Below are 23,054 nucleotides of genomic sequence, written 5' to 3' on the forward strand. Positions count from 1 at the left end.
AAATGTTGAAAATAAAAACATAGAAAAACCTGACAAGCAACTACGAGAAAAGTTACTATATGGATAACAAAATATTCATAAGGATAGAGATCTATTACCATGTATTGATAAAAGTATGGTCCACTTTATAGTTATAAACTTTAGACATAAGTTTCAGAATGTTGTCACTGAATAGTGTTACTATATTTTTGATAATAAACTACGAAGAGCAAACATTCTGTCAGATGTTGTGTCACACATCTGTAGCATTTGGGAGACAGTAACAGTGGGATTACTCACTGCAAGTTACAGACCATGGAAAGTTCCAGGCCAAGCACTGCTATATAGCAAGACCTTGTCACTACCACCACTGCCCCTGCCCCACTGAAACAAAGCAAGACAGAACAAAACCATATCCTATAAGAATAAGAAGCAGCTTTGACTGTATTACACCTGATATAATAGACCTGAACAGAACACCAGACTCAACAGTTATGGAATGAAAGTTTTGTCACAAGCAGTTCTGAAACTATGTGATACAATTTTAAACAAATCAGTGAAAAAGTTAATCATGGATATTTGATCACAGTTGTCTACTATAAGCAATTCCATGAAGATAAATAGAATTACTCCATTGTTTAGAAACTATAACTCACATTACTCTATAACATAAAGCAAAAATAGAAAGATGTTTAGGATGTGAAAGGTGATGGAAATATTAAATGTCTAAGCTTACTAGTGTAGTTTTGTTGCTTTGCTTTATATTGGGGTCATAGGGTCTTATTCTGTAGCCTATGTTTTAAATTCTCCTGTGCCTCAGCCTCCTGAATGTATAAGGTAACAAGTATATATTATTGCCCAGATCTTTAAAATGATACTTACAAGAGCAAAATATATTTTTATTAGCATAGGCTTACAGGTTAAGAAATTGGAAAATCCAGATTGATGGTACAAGGTTAGACTCTAAGTGCTAGCCAGGTGGAGACAGGTAGATCTTTGGGGCTCACTAGACAAATAGCTTAGCCTCCTTGACAAGTTCCAGGTCAGTGAGCGATCCCATTACAAAAAGTAAGAATGAAAATCTGGACACTGTCTGAAGAACAACGTGCAATCTGTCTTCCACATGCGTTTGAACATATATGTGCTACCTACACTCAAGCATGTACATGCACAGATACGAGAAATGTTGAATAAGCACGGATGAATAAGAAATAATAAAGATGAAAGAAGATTAATAAGTTAAACTATGCTAGAATCTTATTTTAACCGAAAAAGTTAGATGGAAAGAGATGGTTGCTAGAAATTAAGCTCAAAGTAAATATTCACCAAAACTTAAAAGAAATATAACTAATATGTTAAAACCTCTCTAAAAGAAGTTTTACTGTTCATTTCTTCTAAACATTGAAGGAAGGAGTTTTTGTTTGTTTGTTTGGTTTGGTTTTTGTTTTTGTTTTTGTTTTTCAGTTATTTTGTCTTCCTTTCCTATAGTTCCAGTGTATTAGGAAGCTGATGCAGGAACATGACTTTAGTGCAGAAGATTGAATCCAGCCTCCAAAACATACTGAAACTATCCTAGAAAAATAAGTAAATAATTTCAAAATTGGAGAAAAGATAGGGAATGTCTCACAGAAGATGTGAATAGTACCCTCCCCAAATATATATTCAGTACTAACTTCTTATAGTCATGAGCACCAGTATATTTGGCAACAAGCTATTCCCTGATGTGATTTAAAAATAATCCCAGAAAGAGACATCAGGATTTAGGGTAGACCCCTAAATGTAGGATTTTGAGACTCAGAGATGAGAGGCCATGTGAAGATGGATGCAAGGAATGAGGTCAGATGCTTGTGAGGCCAGGAGGCTTTGCTGTAACCTTAGAGGGAGCCTACCAGTCAATACCTGGCTTGGGACTTTTGACTTAAAGAACTTTGATGGAATAAACTTACTTTGTTTCAAGCCATCAGATTTATGGTACTTTTTTGTGGCACCCATAGGAAACTAATATAATCCCATCTGTGTCTTATGTGATTTAAATAACTTGTCAATAAAAAGAAGGATGATCATAGGTTCTCATTTCTCATATAATTGTAAAATGTCATAAATATTGCAGAATTATTCTAGCAGTTCATGGGAAGAATATGAACATAGGTGGAATGCAAATGTAGTTGAATATCAGAAAAATAAGTTCATAAAATTCAACACAGTAAAGGTAAAGGAGAAACATTGCTACCTCCATAAGTCAACAGAAACCTTTTGGTGGCCCGTATGCTGATTCTGTTAAACTGTGCATAGCTGATTGTAAGCTTGTTTAGAAATATTAAATAAGTAAGTGGAGAGAATGTACATTCATGGGTTGGATCTTTCAGTATCAAAGAGATGTCAGTTAATGATAAATAAATTTATAGAGCTAGTGCTTATTTTAGTACTGAAAAAGGGAAGAGGAAAAAGCCAGTAATACTTTTATACAGTAATACAATAATAATTCAGGAAGAAAAAGACTGAATTACTATTCCGCTGTTGTTACTAAGGCATGGTGCTGGAGATGAAATAGCTAGTACATAGCAGATCTACATACTTCTATACAGAGCTGGCACTGAAGGTTAGAAGTAAAAGAGGAAGCTTTTAGTAAGTGCTGTTGGAGGAATCTCTTCTCCATGTGGAGAAATTGAATTGTTATGCCATCCATAAAAATTAAATTCAGGTTTATTAAAAAATAAATATGTGAAAAATACACAAATATGAAATATAGTGTCGGGAAAATATGTTTATATAATAGGTAAAAAAAAATGGTTTTTGAAGTGTGTACCCTAGAGGGAACAGTTTAAAAGGCCATATTAAAATTTCAAACTTTAGTTCATTTAAAAAAAAATTAGGAAGAGGTGAAAAGACAACCTTTCCCCTCCCTGTTCCCCTCCCAACCAGATTCCTCCCTCTGCCTCCCATGATTATTTTCTTCTCCCTCCTAAGTGGGATTGAAGCATCATCACTTGGGCCCTTCTGCTTGTTAAACTTCTTGAATACTGTGGATTGTATCCTAGGTATTCTGTAATTTTTTTTTACTAATACCCACTTATTAGTGAGTACATACCACTCACTAATGGTTTAAGTTAACACTCAGGATGATATTTTCTTGTTTCATTCATTGCCATTAAAACTCATGATGTCCTCATTCTTACTAGCTGAATAGTATTCCATTGTGTAAATGAACCACATTTTCTGTATCCATTCTTCCATTGTGGGGCATCTGTAGTACAGCTTCAGGTCAGGGATGGTGATTCTTCCAGAAATTCTTTTATTGTTGAGAGTTATTTTCACTGTCCTGGGTTCTTTGTTTTTTCCATCTGAAATTGAAAATTACTCTTTACATGTCTGTGAAGAATTGTGTTGGAGTTTTGATAGGGATTGCATTGAATCCATGGATTGCTTTTGGTAGAATGGGCATTTTTTTTATTATGTTAATCTTACCAATCCATGAGCATGGGAGATCTCTCCGTTTTCTGAGGTCTTCTTCAATGTCTTTCTTGAGAGACTTAAATTTTTTTCATACATATCTTTCACTTGTTTAGTTAGAATCACAAAGATATTTTATGTTATTTGTGACTGTTATGAAGGATGTTGTTTTCCTGTTTTCTTTCCCAGCCCATTTATCATTTGTATAAAGAAAGGCTACTGATTTATTTAAGTTAATTTTTTATCTAGTCACTTTGCTGTAGTTGTTTATTAGCTGGAGAAGTTCTCTGGTAGAAGTTTGGGGTTGCTTATGTATACTATCATTTCATCTAAAAATAGTTATACCTTGACTTCTTCTTTGCCAATTTGTATCCCCTTGATCTCCTTTTGTTATCTTATTGCTCTAGCTAGAACTTTAAGTACTATATTGAATGGATATGGGAAAAGTGGGCAGCCTTGTCTTGTTCCTGATTTTAGTGGAATTGGTTCTAATTTCTCTCCATTTAGTTTGATATTAGCTGCTGGTTTGCTATATATTGCTTTTATTATGTTTAGGTACTGGCCTTGAATTCCTGATCTCTCCAATACTTTTAGCAGGAAGGGGTGTTGTAATTTGTCAAATGATTTTTCACCATCTAATGAGATGACCATGTGATTTTTTTTCTTTGAGTTTGTTTATATAGTGGATTATGTTAGTGGATTTTTGTATATTGACCCTACCTTGCATCCCTGGTATAAATGGTTTTTAAAACCTTGCCAAGTACAATTTATAACTGGGATGTTGGGGGAAAAAAAAGAGACAAGGTAGATAGTATCAGAAGTTGTTAAGGAAATTGAAACAGCTGTGCCATGGCTATGGGAAGTGGTTAAGAGTGTCAGCACATGAAGCTGGAAAACTGCTACATAACCCAGACATTGCTGAGGAATCTTACCTTGATTCAAAGCAAATCCATCAAAAGACACAGACCTCTGCAAGGAACCCAAGTCTCCAAAAGAAAACACATGTTCCTCCAGTGGGGTTCACAGCACAGGATAAAAGTGTCGCATCTATGGAATGTTTAGCGGGACATGAGGTCACCAAAGAGAATAATTTCATTTATGTAAAGCCACAAAGTTATATTACTAAGCAGTATATATTTTAGTGATTTAGCCAAATCCTAAACCATAAAGAAAAAAATGAGCCAAAATTCATAGGTAAAGGGACAGAACTGTTACTAGTTCAAGTTAGAAAGTGACACAAAAGCCTTGACAACTATTTTTTTTTAAACGCAACCTGAGTGTTTTGTATTAGCAATATACTTTATGTGCTATCATTTTGATATTCATTAAACATTTAATAAAGCTGATTTTAACACACAAACTTAGGAGGCATCATAGTGGATAATCAGAGTAGACGAATTCTTTAGATTCCAACTCTCTCTGCAAATGTAATTTTTCTAGAGAATATGACATTATTAGAACTTCTTTTCTAGATAGAAAACTGGCATTGTTTTCACCTTGTGGATGGTAAGTTGCCATTTTGGAATTTATGAGTGACATTTTATCAGGTTTTAGTTTTGTTCCTTTGTGGAGGTCTTTTTCATGTGCCTGTGACTGTGAGACCAAAGGCCCCAGAGATCAATCAGAAGTAGAGCTTAAGATGCAGAAAACCCAAGACTATAATGGACACAACTTTTTTCAGTGCGCTTGTGTGCAAGCATTAGTCTATCTAATATAACTGATAGGGCACACACATCAATGTCTACCTGGAAGGCCTGATATTTATATAGCTGTGTTATGAAATCTGTCCCAAAGCTGGACGGATCAAGGAAGGGTAGTAATGGTACCCTCACTTGACTCTTGCAACATAACAGACTTTCTTCCTGTTAGCCAGAGGAGATTAAAGTGGGAATGTAGGTAAGATATAGAATGCCAAGTCATTGTATATATTTGCTAATATAGAATAAATTAAGTGCCAGCTATGTTTGTTTTCTGAACATAGCTATGATTTCTTTCACTACTATATAATTGGCCTATTTCATTTCCTTTTGCTCAGAGAAAAGTCACTATAGGTTATAGGCTTCATTTCCTCAGCATAACATTTATAGCTGAATAATTTTTGGCAGATCATTTATATTTTATATGCCTTAGTCTCTTCTCCTCTAGAATAGTTAAAGCAGTTTCTGTTGCTCATAAGCAGCATCAAGATTAACTAAAGTTATCATTATGCAGTGCTAAACAACATATCTAGTATAATAATCACCATTTCCATGTTTGCCTATGCTATATTATAGTGTTATACAGATGTAAAGCTGTATTATATAGAGATTGCGCAATCATGTGGCAGTAGCAGGATGGCATGGCAGTGTTTCCACTTCCTATATACTGGGATGGTGGACAGAAACCTGGGCTTTACCAGATATTCCAGTTTCTATAAACTTCAAATTCTAGTCCTCTGACAGGCTGTTAGTTAAGAGTGAGGTTCCTGCTCTATACTTCCACCTGGGGATCCATCCCATATACAGTCACTAGACCCAGACACTATTGTGGATGCCAACAATAGTGTATCCACAATAGTTGCTGGCAGGAACCTGATATAGCTGTCTCCTGAGAGGTTCTGCCAGTGCCTGACAAATACAGAAGTGGATGCTCTCAGCCAGTCATTGGACTGGGCACAAGGTTCCCAATATGGAAGCTAGAGAAAGGAGCGAAGGAACTTAAGGGGTTTGCAGCCCATAGGAGGAACAACAGTATAACCCAACCAGTACCCCCAGAGCTCCCAGGGACTAAACCACCAACCAAAGAGTACACATGGAGGGACCCATGGCTCCAGCCACATATGTAGCAGAGGATGGCTCTGTTGGACATCAATGAGAGAAGAGGCCCTTAGACCTGAGAAGGCTCGATGCCTCAGTGAAGGGGAATGCCAGGAGAGGGATGCAGGAGTGAATGGGTTGGTGAACAGGGGGAAGGAGGATGGGATAGGGGGTTTCAGAGGGAAAACCAAGAAAAGGAGTAATGTTTGAAATGTAAATAAAGAAAATATCTAATAAAAAAATAAAAGAATGAGGTTTCTGGAATCAGCCTACCAGGATGGGTATGAATTTTGTTTTTGCTGATAACATTGGGCTATTTTTGAACTGTGTACTTAATGTGTTCTGCTGTGATTCCTTGGTTCATAAAATAGCATTAGCCACCAAACTCTGTTCACTCTAGTTCTGAGAGTATTAAGAGTTAGCATACAGAACTTCATTAAACTGTCTTCTTAGCAGTCTTTAATTGGTTTCAGGTTAGTTGTGCTCTAGTTTGTATGGTGACCATTGTGTAAGCTCTCATAGATACCTACTAAATACCAGTTGTTTGCAAAACAACTTCAAATTCTGGTGGTCAGGAGTCCAAAATAGTTCTCTAAGCTAAAGCTGTGCTTTCTTTCTGGAGGCTTCAGCAAATAGTCCATAGTCTGTGCTTCTTCCTTTTCTGGCTTCAGAGGCTGCCACGAGTCTTGTCTCCAGTTTTCTCATCTTCAAGGGGGCATTAGCCAGCCAATTCTTGCCTGGATTGATTCCTTTGCCTTTTTCATTTGAAGTAGCCCCTTTGGATTCCACTGGGCCCACAGATAGCTTGTAGCAACTCCCTCCTTTACAGCAAGCCTACTAGTTTAATTTAACCTGCAATGTGAATTCCCCTTCACCATGATATGTAAGCATTTACAGGAACCAGGGACTAGGTCATGAACATACAAGAAGGACTGAACTTACTACCAAGCATACTGACACGATTGGGTTCATATAAACGTCCTTGCCCGTCTGTTACATACTCTGACCTCTCTTGGTGAATGTCTTTAACTCATGCTCAGTTGAGACACTAGACAAAGGACGTGAAAACCTGCTTTCTGTCCACTTGTATGCACTTTGCTGAACATGTCCATCTCCTCCTCTGTCCATGCTAAAATGAAGAGAATGTCCTTCCTATTGAAATCCTGAAATTCCAGCACTAGAAGCAGATAGATGGTGTCTAGGTAGTTTTCTCCATCTAAAGTAAAATCCCGTTTCTAACTAACTGTTTCTTCTCTTATATCTTCTGCTAGCCCTATCACAGACTCACTTTCAGCACTTGGTTCATCAAATAGAAAACTGTCGTGGTGCCTTCCACCCTTGCTCTCAGCTTCTACTCTATGTTACTGCATGTCTGTTCTCAGCTTCCTCTCAGCTGTCGCCTTCCTAGTTTAAGTAGCTGGCATAAGTGTGTATACCACAGCTATGGCTGTGACTCATCCTCTCTTCTTCTCATCTATCTTCTACTTCCTGCTCTGTCCTAGCACTGGAATGAACTTGCAAAAACAAAGTGGACCTATGCTTCATCATGCTTTCCTTTAAAACTTGTAAATGGCTATTGGTTATATTAGAATAAAGCCTAAAAATTAATGCAAAAATTCCCTTGTACCCTGTTGCCACTGCTCACAGGGCAGCTTGTCTTACTTATTTCTCACTATGCCCCAGCAGTCATGAACTTGCCAAGTGTGCTATGTGCTTTTGGCTCCAGAGCCTCCATCCTACCTCGGCTCCTCTCCCTCTATTCCCAGATCTCTCTCGGTAAGCTGTATGGCCTTCCTTGCTTGTGCCTGTATGACTTATAGCTGGCTGAGAACAGCAGGCCTTTGACACACCAGTTTATTTCCTTCAGAAGTTTGTATTATGTGTGCATGTGTAAGATTAATTGATTAAATTTTCACTATCGTTATACTAGAGAGAAGTAGGTAAGAGTAGGAGAACCTCTTACCATAATCGAGAGAAATAGGCTAATTTCTCTTCCCTATCTTGCTGCAGACATGGCTGTGAAAATGATGGAGGAAAATGTAGAAATGACCCTTCACCATTTCTTCCTAAGAGTGTACTGGTATCAGTTAGCTCCTGGTAATCCCATGTGTCTACACCATATGGGGTTACTGATTTTGCTTGTTCTTGTCAGTACACCTATCAGCTAGCTGGTCCCAGATGACAGGTGAAGTGGTTGTATTATGACTTTGTGTGTCTTGATGAGTTGTGATAACTCTTTGTTTCTTGAGACTTTAGTAACGTGTCTTTCTGTTTCTTATGTTTCAGACTATTCGGACTATGAAGACAGTTCCCTAGACTTTTTGGAAAGGTGTTCTTCTCCACTAACTAGATCTTCTGGGAGTTCTCTGGCTCCACGAAGCACATTTACAGAGAAAACTACAACTTATCAGTACCCGAGAGCAATTCTGTCTGTTGATCTTAGTGGTGAAAGTATGTGTGACTGTATTGTGGTTAAAATAAGACCTGAGATTCCTCAGTATCAAACTTTCTGTCATGTGTGTTTATGTTAATTGCATGCTACTTCCTTTTAGTTTAAAATCTCTTCTTACATTATTATTGCCATTCATTTATTGTCTTGCTGCGTAGCTCAGGATGACCTCAAACAATTGATCACTTTGTGTCAGCCCCCAAATGCTGGGTTTAGAGGTGTGAGCTACCATGACCAGCTAAGCAGTTGATGCTTAACTGCCTTCATCACTACCTGGTTGAACAAATAACCATGCCATACGTTGTGTGTAAACGCCTAGTATAATGCTTGGCATATAGTATAGTGCAATGGTAGTTGGCTAAAAGGGTATTACTATATAGTGCAAATAATAACTCATTCTTTCATGACCAAAAAGGACTAATATTTGAGAATATTAAGTCAAACATTTGCAAACTGTGTAGAAACTAATAAGTTTCATTGTTGGCATTAGCCTTAGCCATGACCTGTTAGCAGGAAAACAGTGGCTACTCAGTATTACTTTCATCAGAGTTTGTGAACTACAAAACATTTCAATGTTGTTCTAGAGGCAGGCACTCAGTTTGAATGGGTTTGGTCTGCTGAAATGCTTATATTCCCTTTCGATAGCTGCTTTCTGATACACGACATAGTTGAAATGGTGTGTACTTTTATGTGTTCCAGATTTGTCAGATGTGGAATTCCTGGATGACTCTTCCACAGAGAGCCTGCTTCTGAGCGGGGATGAGTACAACCAGGACTTTGATTCAACTAATTTTGAGGAGTCTCAGGATGAAGATGATGCTCTTAATGAGATTGTACGGTGTATCTGTGAACTGGATGAGGAGAATGGCTTCATGATCCAGGTACTTGACCAACCTCTGCCCTGCAGTTCTCGATCACTGGGTGTTAAGCAGATGGACCAGAGAGCCTTTCTTTTTCATTAGCCATACCTTAAAAGTAGTGTCTAACACATTGCCATGCTTTCAGTTCTAGCAGTACTGGTTAGGAAATCTCTGCGTTGAATCAAGTAGACACTTGGCTTGTGACTATCACTGTTCAGTTTATGTTATCTGTTAACAGATTGAGGCCTTCATGTTGAAATATTTAAAAGCCCTGAAGGTGGGTCTTCCTCCACAGTGTAGATAGAGTTGGCTACAGCATGGTGTTTTACTGACACTTAATAATCAGCAATATATATTTACCCTTTAGGGCATGGGAAGCGAACCCAAATGTCCAGAATTCCCAAAGAAGAAGGAGAACTTTGTTGCAAGGGTTAGCAACCTCTGCTTATAAGGGTGTCTCTAAGAAATCAAGGAAGCATAGCCCACAGTTGTGTCAATATGTAGAAAAATTAGGAGATACTGGTTACAAGATTTAAAAAGTAACCACCTTTTTTTCTTTGTCAGTGGTGTTCTCAAATAAAGGTGCTATGAATTTAGAGCTTTACCACATGACTACTTAAGTGTCTTTGCACTGACATTTTACAGATTTGCTTCAGTGTTTTTATAATTTATTAAAGCATATTTTAATAGATCTGATATAAAGAAGTTCTTAAAATAGTTGAATATTTCAGTGATGAAATTCATCTTAAACATGACTTTTTCTTGTGGCACATAGGACTTGAATTAGCAGGACAGGATGGCAGGCCAGCTAGTTAAAAGGTGACAATGTGAGTCCTTGCCTTGCCTGTCCTGTTCTGGTCTGTGGGTGCCGATTCTGCCAGCACTATGGGTCTCTTCTGTTTTCTGCAGTGTGAAGAGTGCCTATGCTGGCAGCACAGTGTGTGCATGGGGCTCCTGGAGGACAGCATTCCGGAGCAGTACATCTGCTACATCTGTCGGGACCCTCCGGGTGAGGCCCTCCGCCCCGTGTGGGTTGTGTGACGCGGACTCCAGAGTATGGCCACTGTGTAGAGCACCTGCACTTCTTGGTTAGCTAGACTCCTCTGCCATAACGTGGGTTGAAGATACTTTTTGCCTGCTACAGCATGACTTTCATAGTAATCACCTGCACAAGCACATTGATGTAGATATATTTACTTACTATCTTATGAAAAGGGAGTTCATGACTTTCTCCTGAGGCTAGCTTTTGCCTACTCTGGGTATTGATTTCTAGCTGGGATTACTTATGCTGGACTAGTATTCATTGCCTGCTAACCATCTGATTAGTTTTGAAAAGTTTACCCAATTTTTTGAGGAGTAAAGAAGATTCCACAGCCTTAATTATATCTTTTATTTCCCTGATGAAGCACTTAGATGTGGGAAGTCATATATTTGTGCCTGAAGAGGTACCACTGAGTGTATACTGAGATAAAAAACTGAGCTTTTTTAACTCCCAAGCCATTGTACTTGCTTTGTCATGCCTACTTCTATGCTAAGTAACACATTCTGCATGTAGAATATATTTTCAGCTATCGAAGCAGAGAATAACTAGGCAGATGAACTGGTCTCATGCTCACTGAAAGAATAAAGGAAAAAATATAAGAAGCAAGAAAGGGGGCTGGTGAAATCAATTAGCAGTTAAGAACACTGGCTATTCTTCCAGAGGTCCTGAGTTCAATTCCCAGCAACCACATGGTAGCTCTGTAAAGAGACCTGATGCCATCTTCTGGCATCTAGGTGTGCATGCAAACAGAGCACTCAGACATTTAAAGATAAATAAATAAAAATTAATGAATTAATCAGTTAATTAAAGCAAGAGAGGGATAAGGAAATGGACCCGTGTTTTGGTCTCTATATCCATGTAAAGAGCTGGGCATGCCTATAATCCCAGCAGTGTAGAAGTAGAGACATAAGGTATCCTTGGGCTTTGCTGGCCCACCAATCTAGTCAAATCAGTGATTTCCAGATTCCATGAAAGGTCCTGTCTCAAAAGCTGAAGTAAAAAGTGGTAAAGAACCATATCCTCTGGCCTCATATATGCAAAGAACCAAGAGAATTCTTCAGAGCTATGTGAATATAAATGCTTTTTTATTGTTTCTGCTTATATTATAGATATTTGCTATTTATTTTATGTTTCAATAACAAATAGAGACTTTCACTTTTCATTCAGTTGCCTTTATTAGGTACATTCTATCTGTTAACACTGGAAAGATGACTGATTCAAATTATTTATCCTCCTCATAGTTAAAACAGGAGCATCTAATTGTAAGAGGATCCAGTATGCATTAGCATCAAGCTCTAAAATATTGTAGAAATTTGTGAAATCATTGTCATGAAGGCAGGATCCCTACTTGCTCATCTGTAGCTTTGTTTTTATCTGTAGCAGAAAGTGAAGGAAAGACCTATGATTTCTGCCAGCCATCTTAGAGGAAAGGTGGCTGGTAGATAACAATTGAAAATCATGTATCAGTTCCCTTGGCAGATGTCACCTGCCACTTACCCCTCAGTGGCATTCCTTCTCCTCATGTGCAGGCAAAGCAGAAGTGCTGAGGGGCTCCTGTCATCTCACCATTCCCTCAGCATGCTATCTGAGTTTGGAGTCTTCTTTTAGTGGTAGAGCTTGTCTTATTCACTGAGGAGCATTAATGGGAGCAAGGATCTGGATAAGTAGAATCCTTTATGACTTCATTGTCAACTTCATCTGCAGGTCAGAGATGGAGTGCAAAATATCGTTATGATAAGGAATGGTTGAATAATGGAAGAATGTATGGGTTATCTTTTTTAAAAGAAAATTATTCTCATCTCAATGCCAAAAAAATAGTTTCCACACATCATCTTCTTGCTGATGTCTATGGTGTAACTGAAGTACTGCATGGATTACAGCTTAAGATTGGAATACTAAAGTAAGTGAACTGCCTGGAACAATTTTTAAACATTTTTATTTTATGTGTATCATATTTTGACTGTGTTTATGTGCATCACATGGGCATGGTGCCTGCAGAGGCAAGAAGAGGGCTACTTCTTAGGAACTGGAGTTAATCACAGTTATAAGCCACCATGTGGGTGTTGGGAACTGAACCCGGTCTTCTGCAGGAGCAGCAAGTGCTTTTAACCAGTGAGCCGTCTGCAGACCCATTCTTACATCTCAAATACAAATCCAAGTAATGAAAGCATAGCATCAGTTAACCAGAAATGTAAAAACGAACTTAAAAAGAACAAATGCAGGTAAGCTTTTTAAAATTATTTTATTTGGAGGGAAGTTTAAAAATACAACTGTCTTTCTTCATAGGCTGTATGATAGTTTATCAGGTAGTCTTTTGGAAGTCCACAGTAGCACTTCAGAAGACAAAATATTTAAAAGAAATCTACAGTAAGAAAAATGTTGAACAGTGGTAGCACACACCTTTAATCCCAGCACGCGAGAGGCAGAGGCAGAGAGAGAGACAGAGAGAGAGAGAGGCAGAAAGGGAGGAAGGGAGGGAGGCAGAGAGGGAGGCAGAGAGAGAGAGAGGGAGAGAGGCAGAGAGGCAGAGAAGCAGAGGCAGAGGCAGGTGGATCTCTTGAGTTTGAAATCAGCCTGATCTACACAGTGAATTCCAGGACAGCCAGACAGAACTACACAGTGAATTCCAGGACAGCCAGACAGAACTACACAGAGAAATCCTGTCTTGGGGGTTAGGGGAGTAAGGAATGAATAACCCTTTGGATAATGACAAGCTCTGTATACCTGGTCCACATCCTACTATTTCAAAAAAAAAAAAAAAAATTAGAGCTAATGTTTTGTGCACATAGCTAACTGTAGCTGATAGGCGAGTCTGTTTTCAATGTCTAATAATGTTGTGAGATGAAGTCATTCTATGAGGATGTGTTCTTAACTACCATAGATGGACTCAGAAAGAGTGGAGAAGGCAGCAGATTGAGGATCACTTTTGCTGCTGTGCCTCATAACATTTTATACCTTCAGACAGTTTTTCTTTAAGGAAAGCCTAGGTCCTTCTCAGTAACATATCTGGATAGTTTTGAGGCCTTTTGCTCATTTTCTTCTAATGCCAGACCATAGTTGTTTAAAGAATAAAGGAGAAAGTCTTTATTTTATGTAATGTAAATGTTGTGCTCATTCTTCCCAGGGTTTGCCCCATCTGCATTCTCGGGCCTCACATCTTTTCCTGCACGTCCTAAGTTTGGTGTGCCTTTGAGTTGCTCTTCTGCTTACTCTCTTACTTACTTTAATGGGAAAAGTCTCTACCTTTTCATTTCTGTGACTCCATTCTTCCCTTACTTCATTCTTCATACCTAATAGCAGCATTCATATTAATGAAGCAGAACAGTAGCTCTTCCATGCTGTTCTGCCCCTGACCAAAGGCCCTGAATAATAGGAATTTTATTGACATACCCTCCTCCTTAGTATATTGACCAACCATTCCAGCTATACCAAAGCATAATCTCTAAATGAATTAGGATTGCTTAGACATTCAGGTCTTCTAGTTTCCCTAAATGATGCCTTTCTATCATTGCCTGATGGTTAGATTTGAGCCTGGTCTTTTTGGTACATTGCATGTGTACTGAAACTATCATTATTATAATGTAGACCTTGGGTTTTAAAGTCATCCTGAATTGGGATTCAGCTATAGGCATAGGTTTTCAGAGGGTTATGCCACCTGTCCTCAAATGGCATGGCAGGATTCATTTCACTAGGCTGTGAAGCCAAAGAACTAGGTTTCTTTCTAGTATGCCTTCTACTATTGAGAATTTTAAGTGACTGTTTTCTAGATATTAAATTGCTAGAAGTTTAAAAGACAAAAGGTTTTAAACTAAGAAATTATAAATGGATATTACTAGAAGAAAGCTAATTTGAAATTATTAATTAGAAAGCTAATTTTGAAATTATTAATTTGCAGCCATCATTGAGCCTGTAGGACAGTGGTTCTCAACCTTTGGGGGTTTAACCACCCATTCATAGGGGTCATGTAAGACCACCAGAAATCATAGATATAATTAATAACAATAGCAAAGTTACAGGTATGAAGTAGTTACAAAACTGATTTTATGGTTTGGGTCACCACAACATGAAGAACTGTATTGAAGGTTCACAGCATTAGCAAGGTTGAGAACCTCCTACCAGAAGGTAGGAGGAGTCATGCCTTCTGAGTAACCTTGCACTTAATTCTGAGTGGAGCCCTGCTTTGCTTACTGCAGAATGTATTGTGCTACAAACTACTGCATATGATCTAATTCTTATTTAAAATGGAACACCCTAAGTGAGCATGAACCATAGTTGTGGTATAAACAATGGAACTTCTTTAGAGGTCAATTGTACAGTAACTAAAATAAAAGTATATTCTATTCTGCAGTTCTTTATCTGGAAATTGACCTGACTGTAGTATTCTTACATGTACAATGATACACATATATTGGAGAGCTGATGGGATGTACTAGACTGGCAATTATTATCATTTAACCATTAAAGTCTAAATAAAGAAAATTCGTGTGTACTGGTGTGGCAAGATGCCCACCATGTGCTGTTTAAGAAAAAAGGAAAAGTATGGTGAAGCCTACTTGTACAAAAGAAAAATATATATACCCCTCTTTAAGAAACAACAGCAAAAAGATTTAATTGTTCTTATTTTATGTGTATATGTGAGAACCCACTTGTATGTATATACACCAAGTGTGCCAGAGAGGGTAGAGTCAGTCCCCTGAAACTGTAGTTATAGGCAGTTGTGAGCTGCCTGATATGGTGCTGAAAACCGAATCAGCTGGGTCTTCTGTAAGAACAGCTGCTGAGCCATCTCTCCAGCTTATTAATAATTTTGTATGTACAGAAAAAGTCTGTAAGATCATATGGCATTTACAATTGCTACAGTGGAATAGACTTGCTTTTTATGTGTTCAGTTGTAATTTTTTTCTCATGAATAAGGATGGCTTTTTGATTAATTAAAGGTTATAAAGTTTACATAAACTACATACAGTGACAACGAAAATTCTATAAAGGTATATATCAGACAGTGTCACTAATAATCAACAGAAGTAAGTTCATTGTTGATTTTCTGATTATTGTATTATTAAAACTGAGAGGACTTGGATTTCAGGTAAAATGCTAGAAGAGTCAAGTTAAAGGACAACTTCGTCATGGGTCCTGACCCCTTCTTCACATGGTTACCAAATTTGCCACAATTTTTAGCTTGTTGCCATTCTTTCCATGAAGTGCTATTTCTTCATTTTTGTTTTAAGGAATAAACATCATCCTGACCTTCATCTCTGGGCTTATTCTGGAAAGAGGAAAGACCAAGATCAGGTAGTAGCTGAAGCCGAGAGAAAAGTAACTCTTCAGGACACAGCTGACTCAGAGGGGAAGAAGTATGTACAGAACCACAAAGAGCCACCCCTGAAAATGGAGGAAACTTATATAACAAGCGAACACAGCTATCAGAAGCCACAAAGCTTTAGTCAGGACTGCCAGTCTCTCACAGACCCTGGAAGCTCAGATGATGATGATGATGATGATGATGATGATGATGATGATGATGATGATCCTAGCAGTTTTGAAGAAGATGGGGAACTCCATTTGCCAGATAGAAGCCATCTTCTGTACTCAGTGAAAGATCGGGGAGTGTCAGAGAAGGTAATGGTTCCCATAAAGCAAGAGAAGAAGCTGATGGAATTAAACACACCTAGCCTACATAAATACCTGCTTAAAGATTTGTTCTCCTTTCTCCATCACAAAACATTATCCACGTAAAGATTGAGTTGTTATAATCCATTCAACTGCTACCCTGAAGTTTTCAGTTCCTAAGCATACTTAAATATCTCTAGAAATCAATGAGCCAAATTGTATATCAAAAGGAAAATTAATTTGTGTGGGATCATTCAGGTATATATGGAGTCATAATTTGTCTTCCTTTAATGTGTTTTGAACAGAGCACCACACTAAAGCATATGTGTTGGCGTATCAACCCCATTGTGCAGTAACTGTGTAGACATGTCTCCTGTTTGTTGTGCTTAGCACTGAGATTGAAAGCAGCCCTCAAGCTTTATTGCTTTCTTACTAGCAAGTCCACTTTTAAGTTAGTTCTTTGCTATTCTGGCTTTTTTAAATGTCAAATAATCATTGCCAGAAGTTCATAACTGATTTGGAAAGCTTATATTTTATGAAACTTATAATAAATTATTTTGACAAATTAATATCCTTCTATGAAATTAGTTACCTTTAGGCAGTTGGCAAATCTAAATCCATATTTTGTATGTGTATGTTTTTAAATTTTTGCATTCTGAAGTTTTTTGAAGGATTCTTACCTTCTGTTATCTCATCAGTGTAACCATAACAGTAAAGGCCAGTTTGCCATTAACTGAACTTCTAAACCAGTCTTTGACAGTTACCTTGGTTTTTTTTTTTTTTTCCAATAATTGCTTTGCCCTCACTCCATTTGTGTCACCAGTTAAAATTAATTGAGAAAGAAAATCACTTAGTCATTCCAATTATGGAATGGAATTTTCATTTACTTAGCACATTTTACTAGAACCTTCTTCTCTGGATCATGCTCTAGAAGGCATGGAGGAGGGATATAGGGATACCTTTATTCTAGAAGAACACCAGATGGAATTTGATGGTGTGTAAGAACTTTCTCCAAAGACTTTCTCAGAGTCAGATTGGCTCTTGCCTACCTAAGTAGGATAATAGATTTTTCTGTATCTTTCTCATTTTGAAGTAGCATTTCATCCAGTTCTCTGTGTTTTGTTTTATTCTGTTTCATTCTACTTTTCCCACTGGTCCTTTGGAGAAGAATCCAGCTTCAGGGAATAAAGTGTTTGTTTATAATGATAAAAAGGGCACGGAGGGCCCAGGAGACTCGCATCTTCAGTGGCAGCTAAATCTCCTCACGCACATAGAAAATGTGCAGAATGAAGTCACCAGCAGGATGGACCTCATAGAAAAAGAAGTGGACGGTAATGTAGCCAAGAGCTCAGGTGTAGCTAATGTCATGTGGGTAGTGTTGTTATGAAGGAGCTCTTTAACTTAAGTTGTAGAATGCAAACTACGGATAGACTACCTGCCTGCAGAGACCTGTCTCTTTCTTTACACTGTATTCAGCATATGCAGGTTGTTGTAGGCTCAATACAGGGTAGCTGGATATTATTCTTAGTAGTGATTTCTTGTCTGTTTTGTTTTATTCTTAACATGGATAATTATTAAATAATGCCTAAATGCCTGGTTTGATATAGAATATTTGTGAAGTGTTTGCTAGTTTCATTGAAGAATATTTTCTATGAAGTCAGTATGTTCATTTCCACTTTGACGAATATTTTAGTAGAATTAATTTCTACAAGTTAAGCAAGCATACCTTAAATTTGCATACAAATTTCCAAAGATCACACAGAAACTAAAAAGTAGGCAGAAGAAATAACCCCTTATTATATTTGAATAAGTTGAAATGCCTGGATTCTCATTCTCATATGCTTCTTTTGCTTTCACTATTTTGTCCTGATCTCAAAGATCATAACCTGCCTCCAGCCTTTAGTCCTTTCTCTGTAAATTTATACTGTACTAAGGTTGATATAAACTGTATTTCTGCCTTTTTTTTTCTCCCTTAAGAGAGGAAGTGGATACCTATTTCAGAAGCATCTTGCATTTGTTTTTAATTTGATTAAATGAAGTTAGTTTGTCTTGTGTAGATTTTTGAAGAAATGAAAATGTATCTTGACGATTACATATTTTTAATAGATTTTTAAAGAAAACAATGAAAATTGAGCATATAATTGATTAATTGAATTCTATATAGAATTTGGGTATCGTTGCACATATTACAAAGAGAAGGGGGTTATTTCAATAAAGTGGTAATCCTGGAAAGGACTCTAAGAAACCTTTCCCCTTTCCTTTGTTAATCAGGAAGATGTGACCTGGGGAGATGGTTCAATGGTAAAGCACTTACTTTGCAAATATGGGCACCTAAGTCCAGGTCCCTAGAAGCTATGCAAATAAAAGCCAGGTGTGATAGTATGCATTTGGAATCCCAGCAATGATGAGGTGGGAGGTGGAGGCATATTAATTCCTGGTACTTTGTAGCCAGCTAGCCTAGCTACTTGGCAACATTCCTAGCCAATGAGAGACATGATCTGCAACAAATGACAGATAGTGTCCAAGAAACAGCACCCAGTTTGTCTTCTGACCCTCACATGCACACACAGTCATGCTCCTGCTTACAAACATGTGCACAGGAACACAAGGAGAAGATGAAGTGAAAACTATATCTAAATTAATAGAAAGTTTGAGCAGGCCTAAGAAGCTGTTATCATTTGTTTCAGGAAAAAAAAAAAGTGAAGGAGACATACTAATGAAGTGTGTGGATCCGTGAATATGCATATTATATATTTTGGGGGAAAGATGTTCTAAATGAAGTGTGTGTGTGTGTGTGTGTGTGTGTGTGTGTGTGTGTGTGTGTGTACATGTAGGGTAGTGCAGAATTGGGCTGGGCATATAGTTCAGTGTTTGAACACCTGCTCTGGGTTTAATCCCCAGTATTGTAGGGGAAAAGGTATCTGAGCTAGCAGATGAAGGTTTCCCAGAAGGATTGGAACTATTGTGGGTGGCGTGACAAAGTGCATTGGCCTTCTGTAAAGAGGGAAGTGAACGCTATTTCAGACACCATTCTCCTTCTAACTGATTATCTTCTGGCTGTTCTTAGCGCCATTTAAACTTTCCTCCCCCTTTCTTCTAGTTCTGGAAAGCTGGCTTGATTTCACAGGGGAGTTGGAGCCACCAGATCCCCTTGCAAGACTGCCCCAACTTAAACGTCACATAAAGCAACTCTTACTTGACATGGGCAAAGTACAACAAATTGCAACTCTTTGCTCTGTATAACAACAGAAAAAACTTGGTGAAAAGAATGTGTCTTTCTTCAGTTGAATCACATTTATTCCTAAGTGGATAGTCAAAAAGCTTAATATTTGGTCATTTACTGATTTGTGACATCAATAATGTTGCATCTTGGAAAGAAAATGAAGAATAATTTTATCAAGGAAGCTAACATTAAAGATGAGTGAACAAGCTACAAATGATAATGTCATCTATGCCAAGAATCAGTGAGATTAATGCAAGCTGCACTAGAGGAATGGGATTGGCAAGATACTTACAGTTGTTTTCATGAAGCTCAAATTAACTATAGAAAGAATTATGATGTATTTATATAGTTTTAGAAGAGATACCCATGTTTATAAACCAGCATTTGGCCAAAACCACACTGTAAGGAAATTGAAGTTCTGGAGAGTTCTACAAGATTGCTCTAAGAATTGCCTTCTAGCAGTTGGATCCAGCTGCAAAGAAACTTAGATTATTTAAACTTCTGTAGGATCATGAATTATTTCTTGGGTGATGAATGTATTTTAATCAGAAAACTGACAATGGAAGTCTCACTTTGGGGAAAATAATTGTGGAATTCTAACTTCATTATGAATGTATTTTAAGAAACCCACCAAATAATTTGAATTTATTGCGGGCATTGTGCTCTTTAAAAGTAAAGTGGCTTGCAGAAGGGCCCAATGTGCCAAATGTTGATACTGCTGGAAAGAGGATTTGAATATTGCAGGAATCCTTCCACCCGCCATAAGCAATGCCATTAACCCATACAAACCTGTGCGCCACATGCTGGGTGTGCTCTGTGTAGGGGAGTCATGGTATCCAGACTTCAGCCTACATTTGATCCTGGATACACTTGGTGTTTGTTTGCCTTTTGAAAAAAACTGTAAACCTCAGCTGGGATGAGGAGTGACAAAAATATCAAAATAATCTGTTGCTGTGGATTTTTTTTTTTAACTGCTAGTAGTGGAATACTGGAAAAGCTTCATTTCTGAAGACAAATTTTATTTTAAAATATAAATATACATTCACAAATTTTAGCTTTGTTCACAAATGGACAGATTTATGAAACCAAAGGCAACTAAGTTGCTTACTCAGCTCTTGCTGGATTTTTGAGCCTAGGTCCTACTGTCTGCCAGTCCTGGTGCGAGTTGTGTGCACGCCGCAGTGCTACATGTGCAGGTATGCATAAGTGAGTATGCTTGATTAAATAGTCGACATACATATGTACATAATCAACATATTTATATCACACATATCTAGTTTTATTACTATAGATTATACAAATTGGTGGTTAACATAAAATGTTACCTTTTAACAGACTGTTTTTAAAAACTAAAAGTGTATGTACAGGTTTTGAAATTTTTTTAAAAAGGGGAAGAAAAGACTGTTAAGAGGAGGCTATTTGATGACATTACACTTGAATATTTTTTGCCTCATTCTGTTTATCAGTTCTAGAAATCTGTATAAAGGCACTTAGAACTGATAGACAGTGAACTTGAATTTATCTTTGATAATACATGCCACTGTACATTCAGATATTATTTAAAGTTGCAAAACACACTGTTCTTTATGTAAGGTACTGTATGTAAAACTCTATTAAAACTGTTCCACATACCCTAAAATTTCAGCTTGCCTTTTTGCGGCCTTATGTTTTGATGTGAGGATTAAAAGAGTGTGTAACACATTGAGGAATTTTTATTGCCTTTTGAGATTTTTTTCAACTGACAAATGTGCCAAAGATCACCATACATAAAATGTAGTCCTCTGTATTTACTTGTGATACCTAAACTTTGTCAAAGATCCTACTGATGAATGCTTTAGCAGAAGTCATTGTGGGGTAGTTGCTTAAATTTGCATATTAAAGTAAAAATTAGTGCCTATAACTCATGTGTGGAGTAAATTTACTAATGTTTGTGTTTCAAGGTTGATATTATTATATTGTTCATTTATGTTTAAAAATGATGGCTCTAAAATTTCCCATCATGACTGAACCCCAGATGTTGAATTTGCGTCTTCTTTTCAGAAATTTAGCCAATAATGTCCCTAGTCTGTAAATAATGGTGTTGCTTTGGTTCTTGTAATATATGCAGAAGAACTCTGCATTCAGAACTCAGAACTCAGTTCTAGTCACCTTGGTTAAAATAATGCACAGTATTTTAGTACAGACCCAGTTTTCCCACACAAAGTCTGAAATGTTCCGTGTGTGGAGTACAGACTCCATAAGTGGAAAGTTCATACCTTATTTCATGTAAGCAGGATCACTGTCAAAATACAGGCTCACTAAAAATGCAGTATACAACATATTTAAGATATGAGTTTAAATTGTATACAAAAAGTAGTGAAATTCACATTTAGACTTAAATCTCATGCCAAGAACGTGTCGTGATAAAATACAAAGACTCCAGCATCCAAGAAAACACAAAATCCAAAATATTTTTCTTCCCAAGCATTTCCAATAATGAACACTAAGCTTCTGTCTTAAAATTCAATCACTGTGTTAGCAACTAGGAAATTGAGTACTTCATTGATTTTATGGTAAATGTTCCACTCTGCTTATTTGTCAATGAATGAAAAAGCTAATCTAGGTCTGTAAAGAATATATCAGATTATACACACACCAGTTACTATAGAACCAACCAACAATTTGGTTAAGGCCCATTGTTAGGTAGAGGGCAGCATGTTTCTTTGAGAGAATGACTTAACTTTGGAGAAGGAAATACGTTGTGAGAAGTATCAGGTAAGATTTGTTTTTCCTTTTTTTCCTTACCTAAAATCATTGTATTGAATTCTAAGCAATGAACTGGAGAGGGTATTTTCTTCAATGATGTTTTGTTTGCCAGATGGACAAAAGAGAATGAGCCTCAATGGAGGGATTCCTCCTCATAATTTCTGGCAAATATAATTTGTACTTCTTTGTGGTTGTCTATGGTTCAACTGACTATTGAAGTAATGTATTTTCTCCTTAAAGGAACTTGTTATTCTTAGAATTTCAGGTAAATCACCTGTTCCTAAGTTGTTTCAAGTCAATGTTCATACTCAAATGTGTATACTTTTCATGTTAAAACTGAAGCATACTACTTCCTCCCCAATAAACTGAATCTGCTGCCATTATCACTGTCTTGGTTAATAGCATCCTATCAGTATATGATTAACATACAGAGTCAGCACTTAATAGTCATTTCAGCACCACATAAGTGTTTTCTCAAAACAATGATGATGTCTTCTTCAGGCCTGTTGGGAGCCCATTGTAAGTCATGGAGGTAATGAGTCAGTTTCACTTACCTCTTTTACTCCAGCTTTGTTTTCATTTTGTCTTCAAATTGTCACTGCCAGACTAGAGAATTGCATTTAATAAGTATCAGCTCCATGCTAGGCATCATAATGCTCCCTATGGTATATGAATTAATTCTTTCAGAGGACAGGTAAGAGTAATCACTTTCTAAATAAGCATGGAAATGTTTATGCATACACTCAGACATATCCTGGATAAGAAGTGAGTTTTTGTTGTCTGTACAAGTGTTCCTTGGCTATTCTTGTCATTTTAGTTTTTTACTGTGAAACCCCAAGGGAATAATTCATAATTTGTTAAATTTGTGTGGTATGGAATGTGTCCAAGCTGACCTAGTTTG

The 23,054-nt window shown here is 37.3% G+C and overlaps 1 protein-coding gene across 7 annotated transcripts in view; it reads left to right on the forward strand.

Annotated features, from left to right (window-relative positions):
- Positions 1 to 22,854, forward strand: part of Phf20l1 (PHD finger protein 20 like 1) — a 70,765-nt gene extending 47,911 nt beyond the window's left edge. For 4 of the 7 annotated variants that reach the window (XM_029548276.1, XM_021216441.2, XM_029531045.1 and 1 more), the window contains 7 exons: positions 8,511 to 8,675; positions 9,373 to 9,554; positions 10,443 to 10,542; positions 12,280 to 12,475; positions 15,804 to 16,194; positions 17,354 to 17,516; positions 19,286 to 22,853. In XM_029548276.1, coding sequence (XP_029404136.1) covers positions 8,511 to 8,675; positions 9,373 to 9,554; positions 10,443 to 10,542; positions 12,280 to 12,475; positions 15,804 to 16,194; positions 17,354 to 17,516; positions 19,286 to 19,428 — 1,340 coding nt within the window. In that variant the 3' untranslated portion in view covers positions 19,429 to 22,853. Of the gene's footprint in view, positions 1 to 8,510; positions 8,676 to 9,372; positions 9,555 to 10,442; positions 10,543 to 12,279; positions 12,476 to 15,803; positions 16,195 to 17,353; positions 17,517 to 19,285 lie in introns of all 7 variants that reach the window. The other 3 variants (XM_029548277.1, XM_029548274.1, XM_029548275.1) reach the window with 1 other exon arrangement.
- The last annotated feature ends 200 nt before the right edge of the window (positions 22,855 to 23,054 follow it).

The sequence above is a fragment of the Mus pahari genome, chromosome 17, assembly GCF_900095145.1.
Source record: "Mus pahari chromosome 17, PAHARI_EIJ_v1.1, whole genome shotgun sequence".
Lineage (NCBI taxonomy): Eukaryota > Metazoa > Chordata > Mammalia > Rodentia > Muridae > Mus > Mus pahari.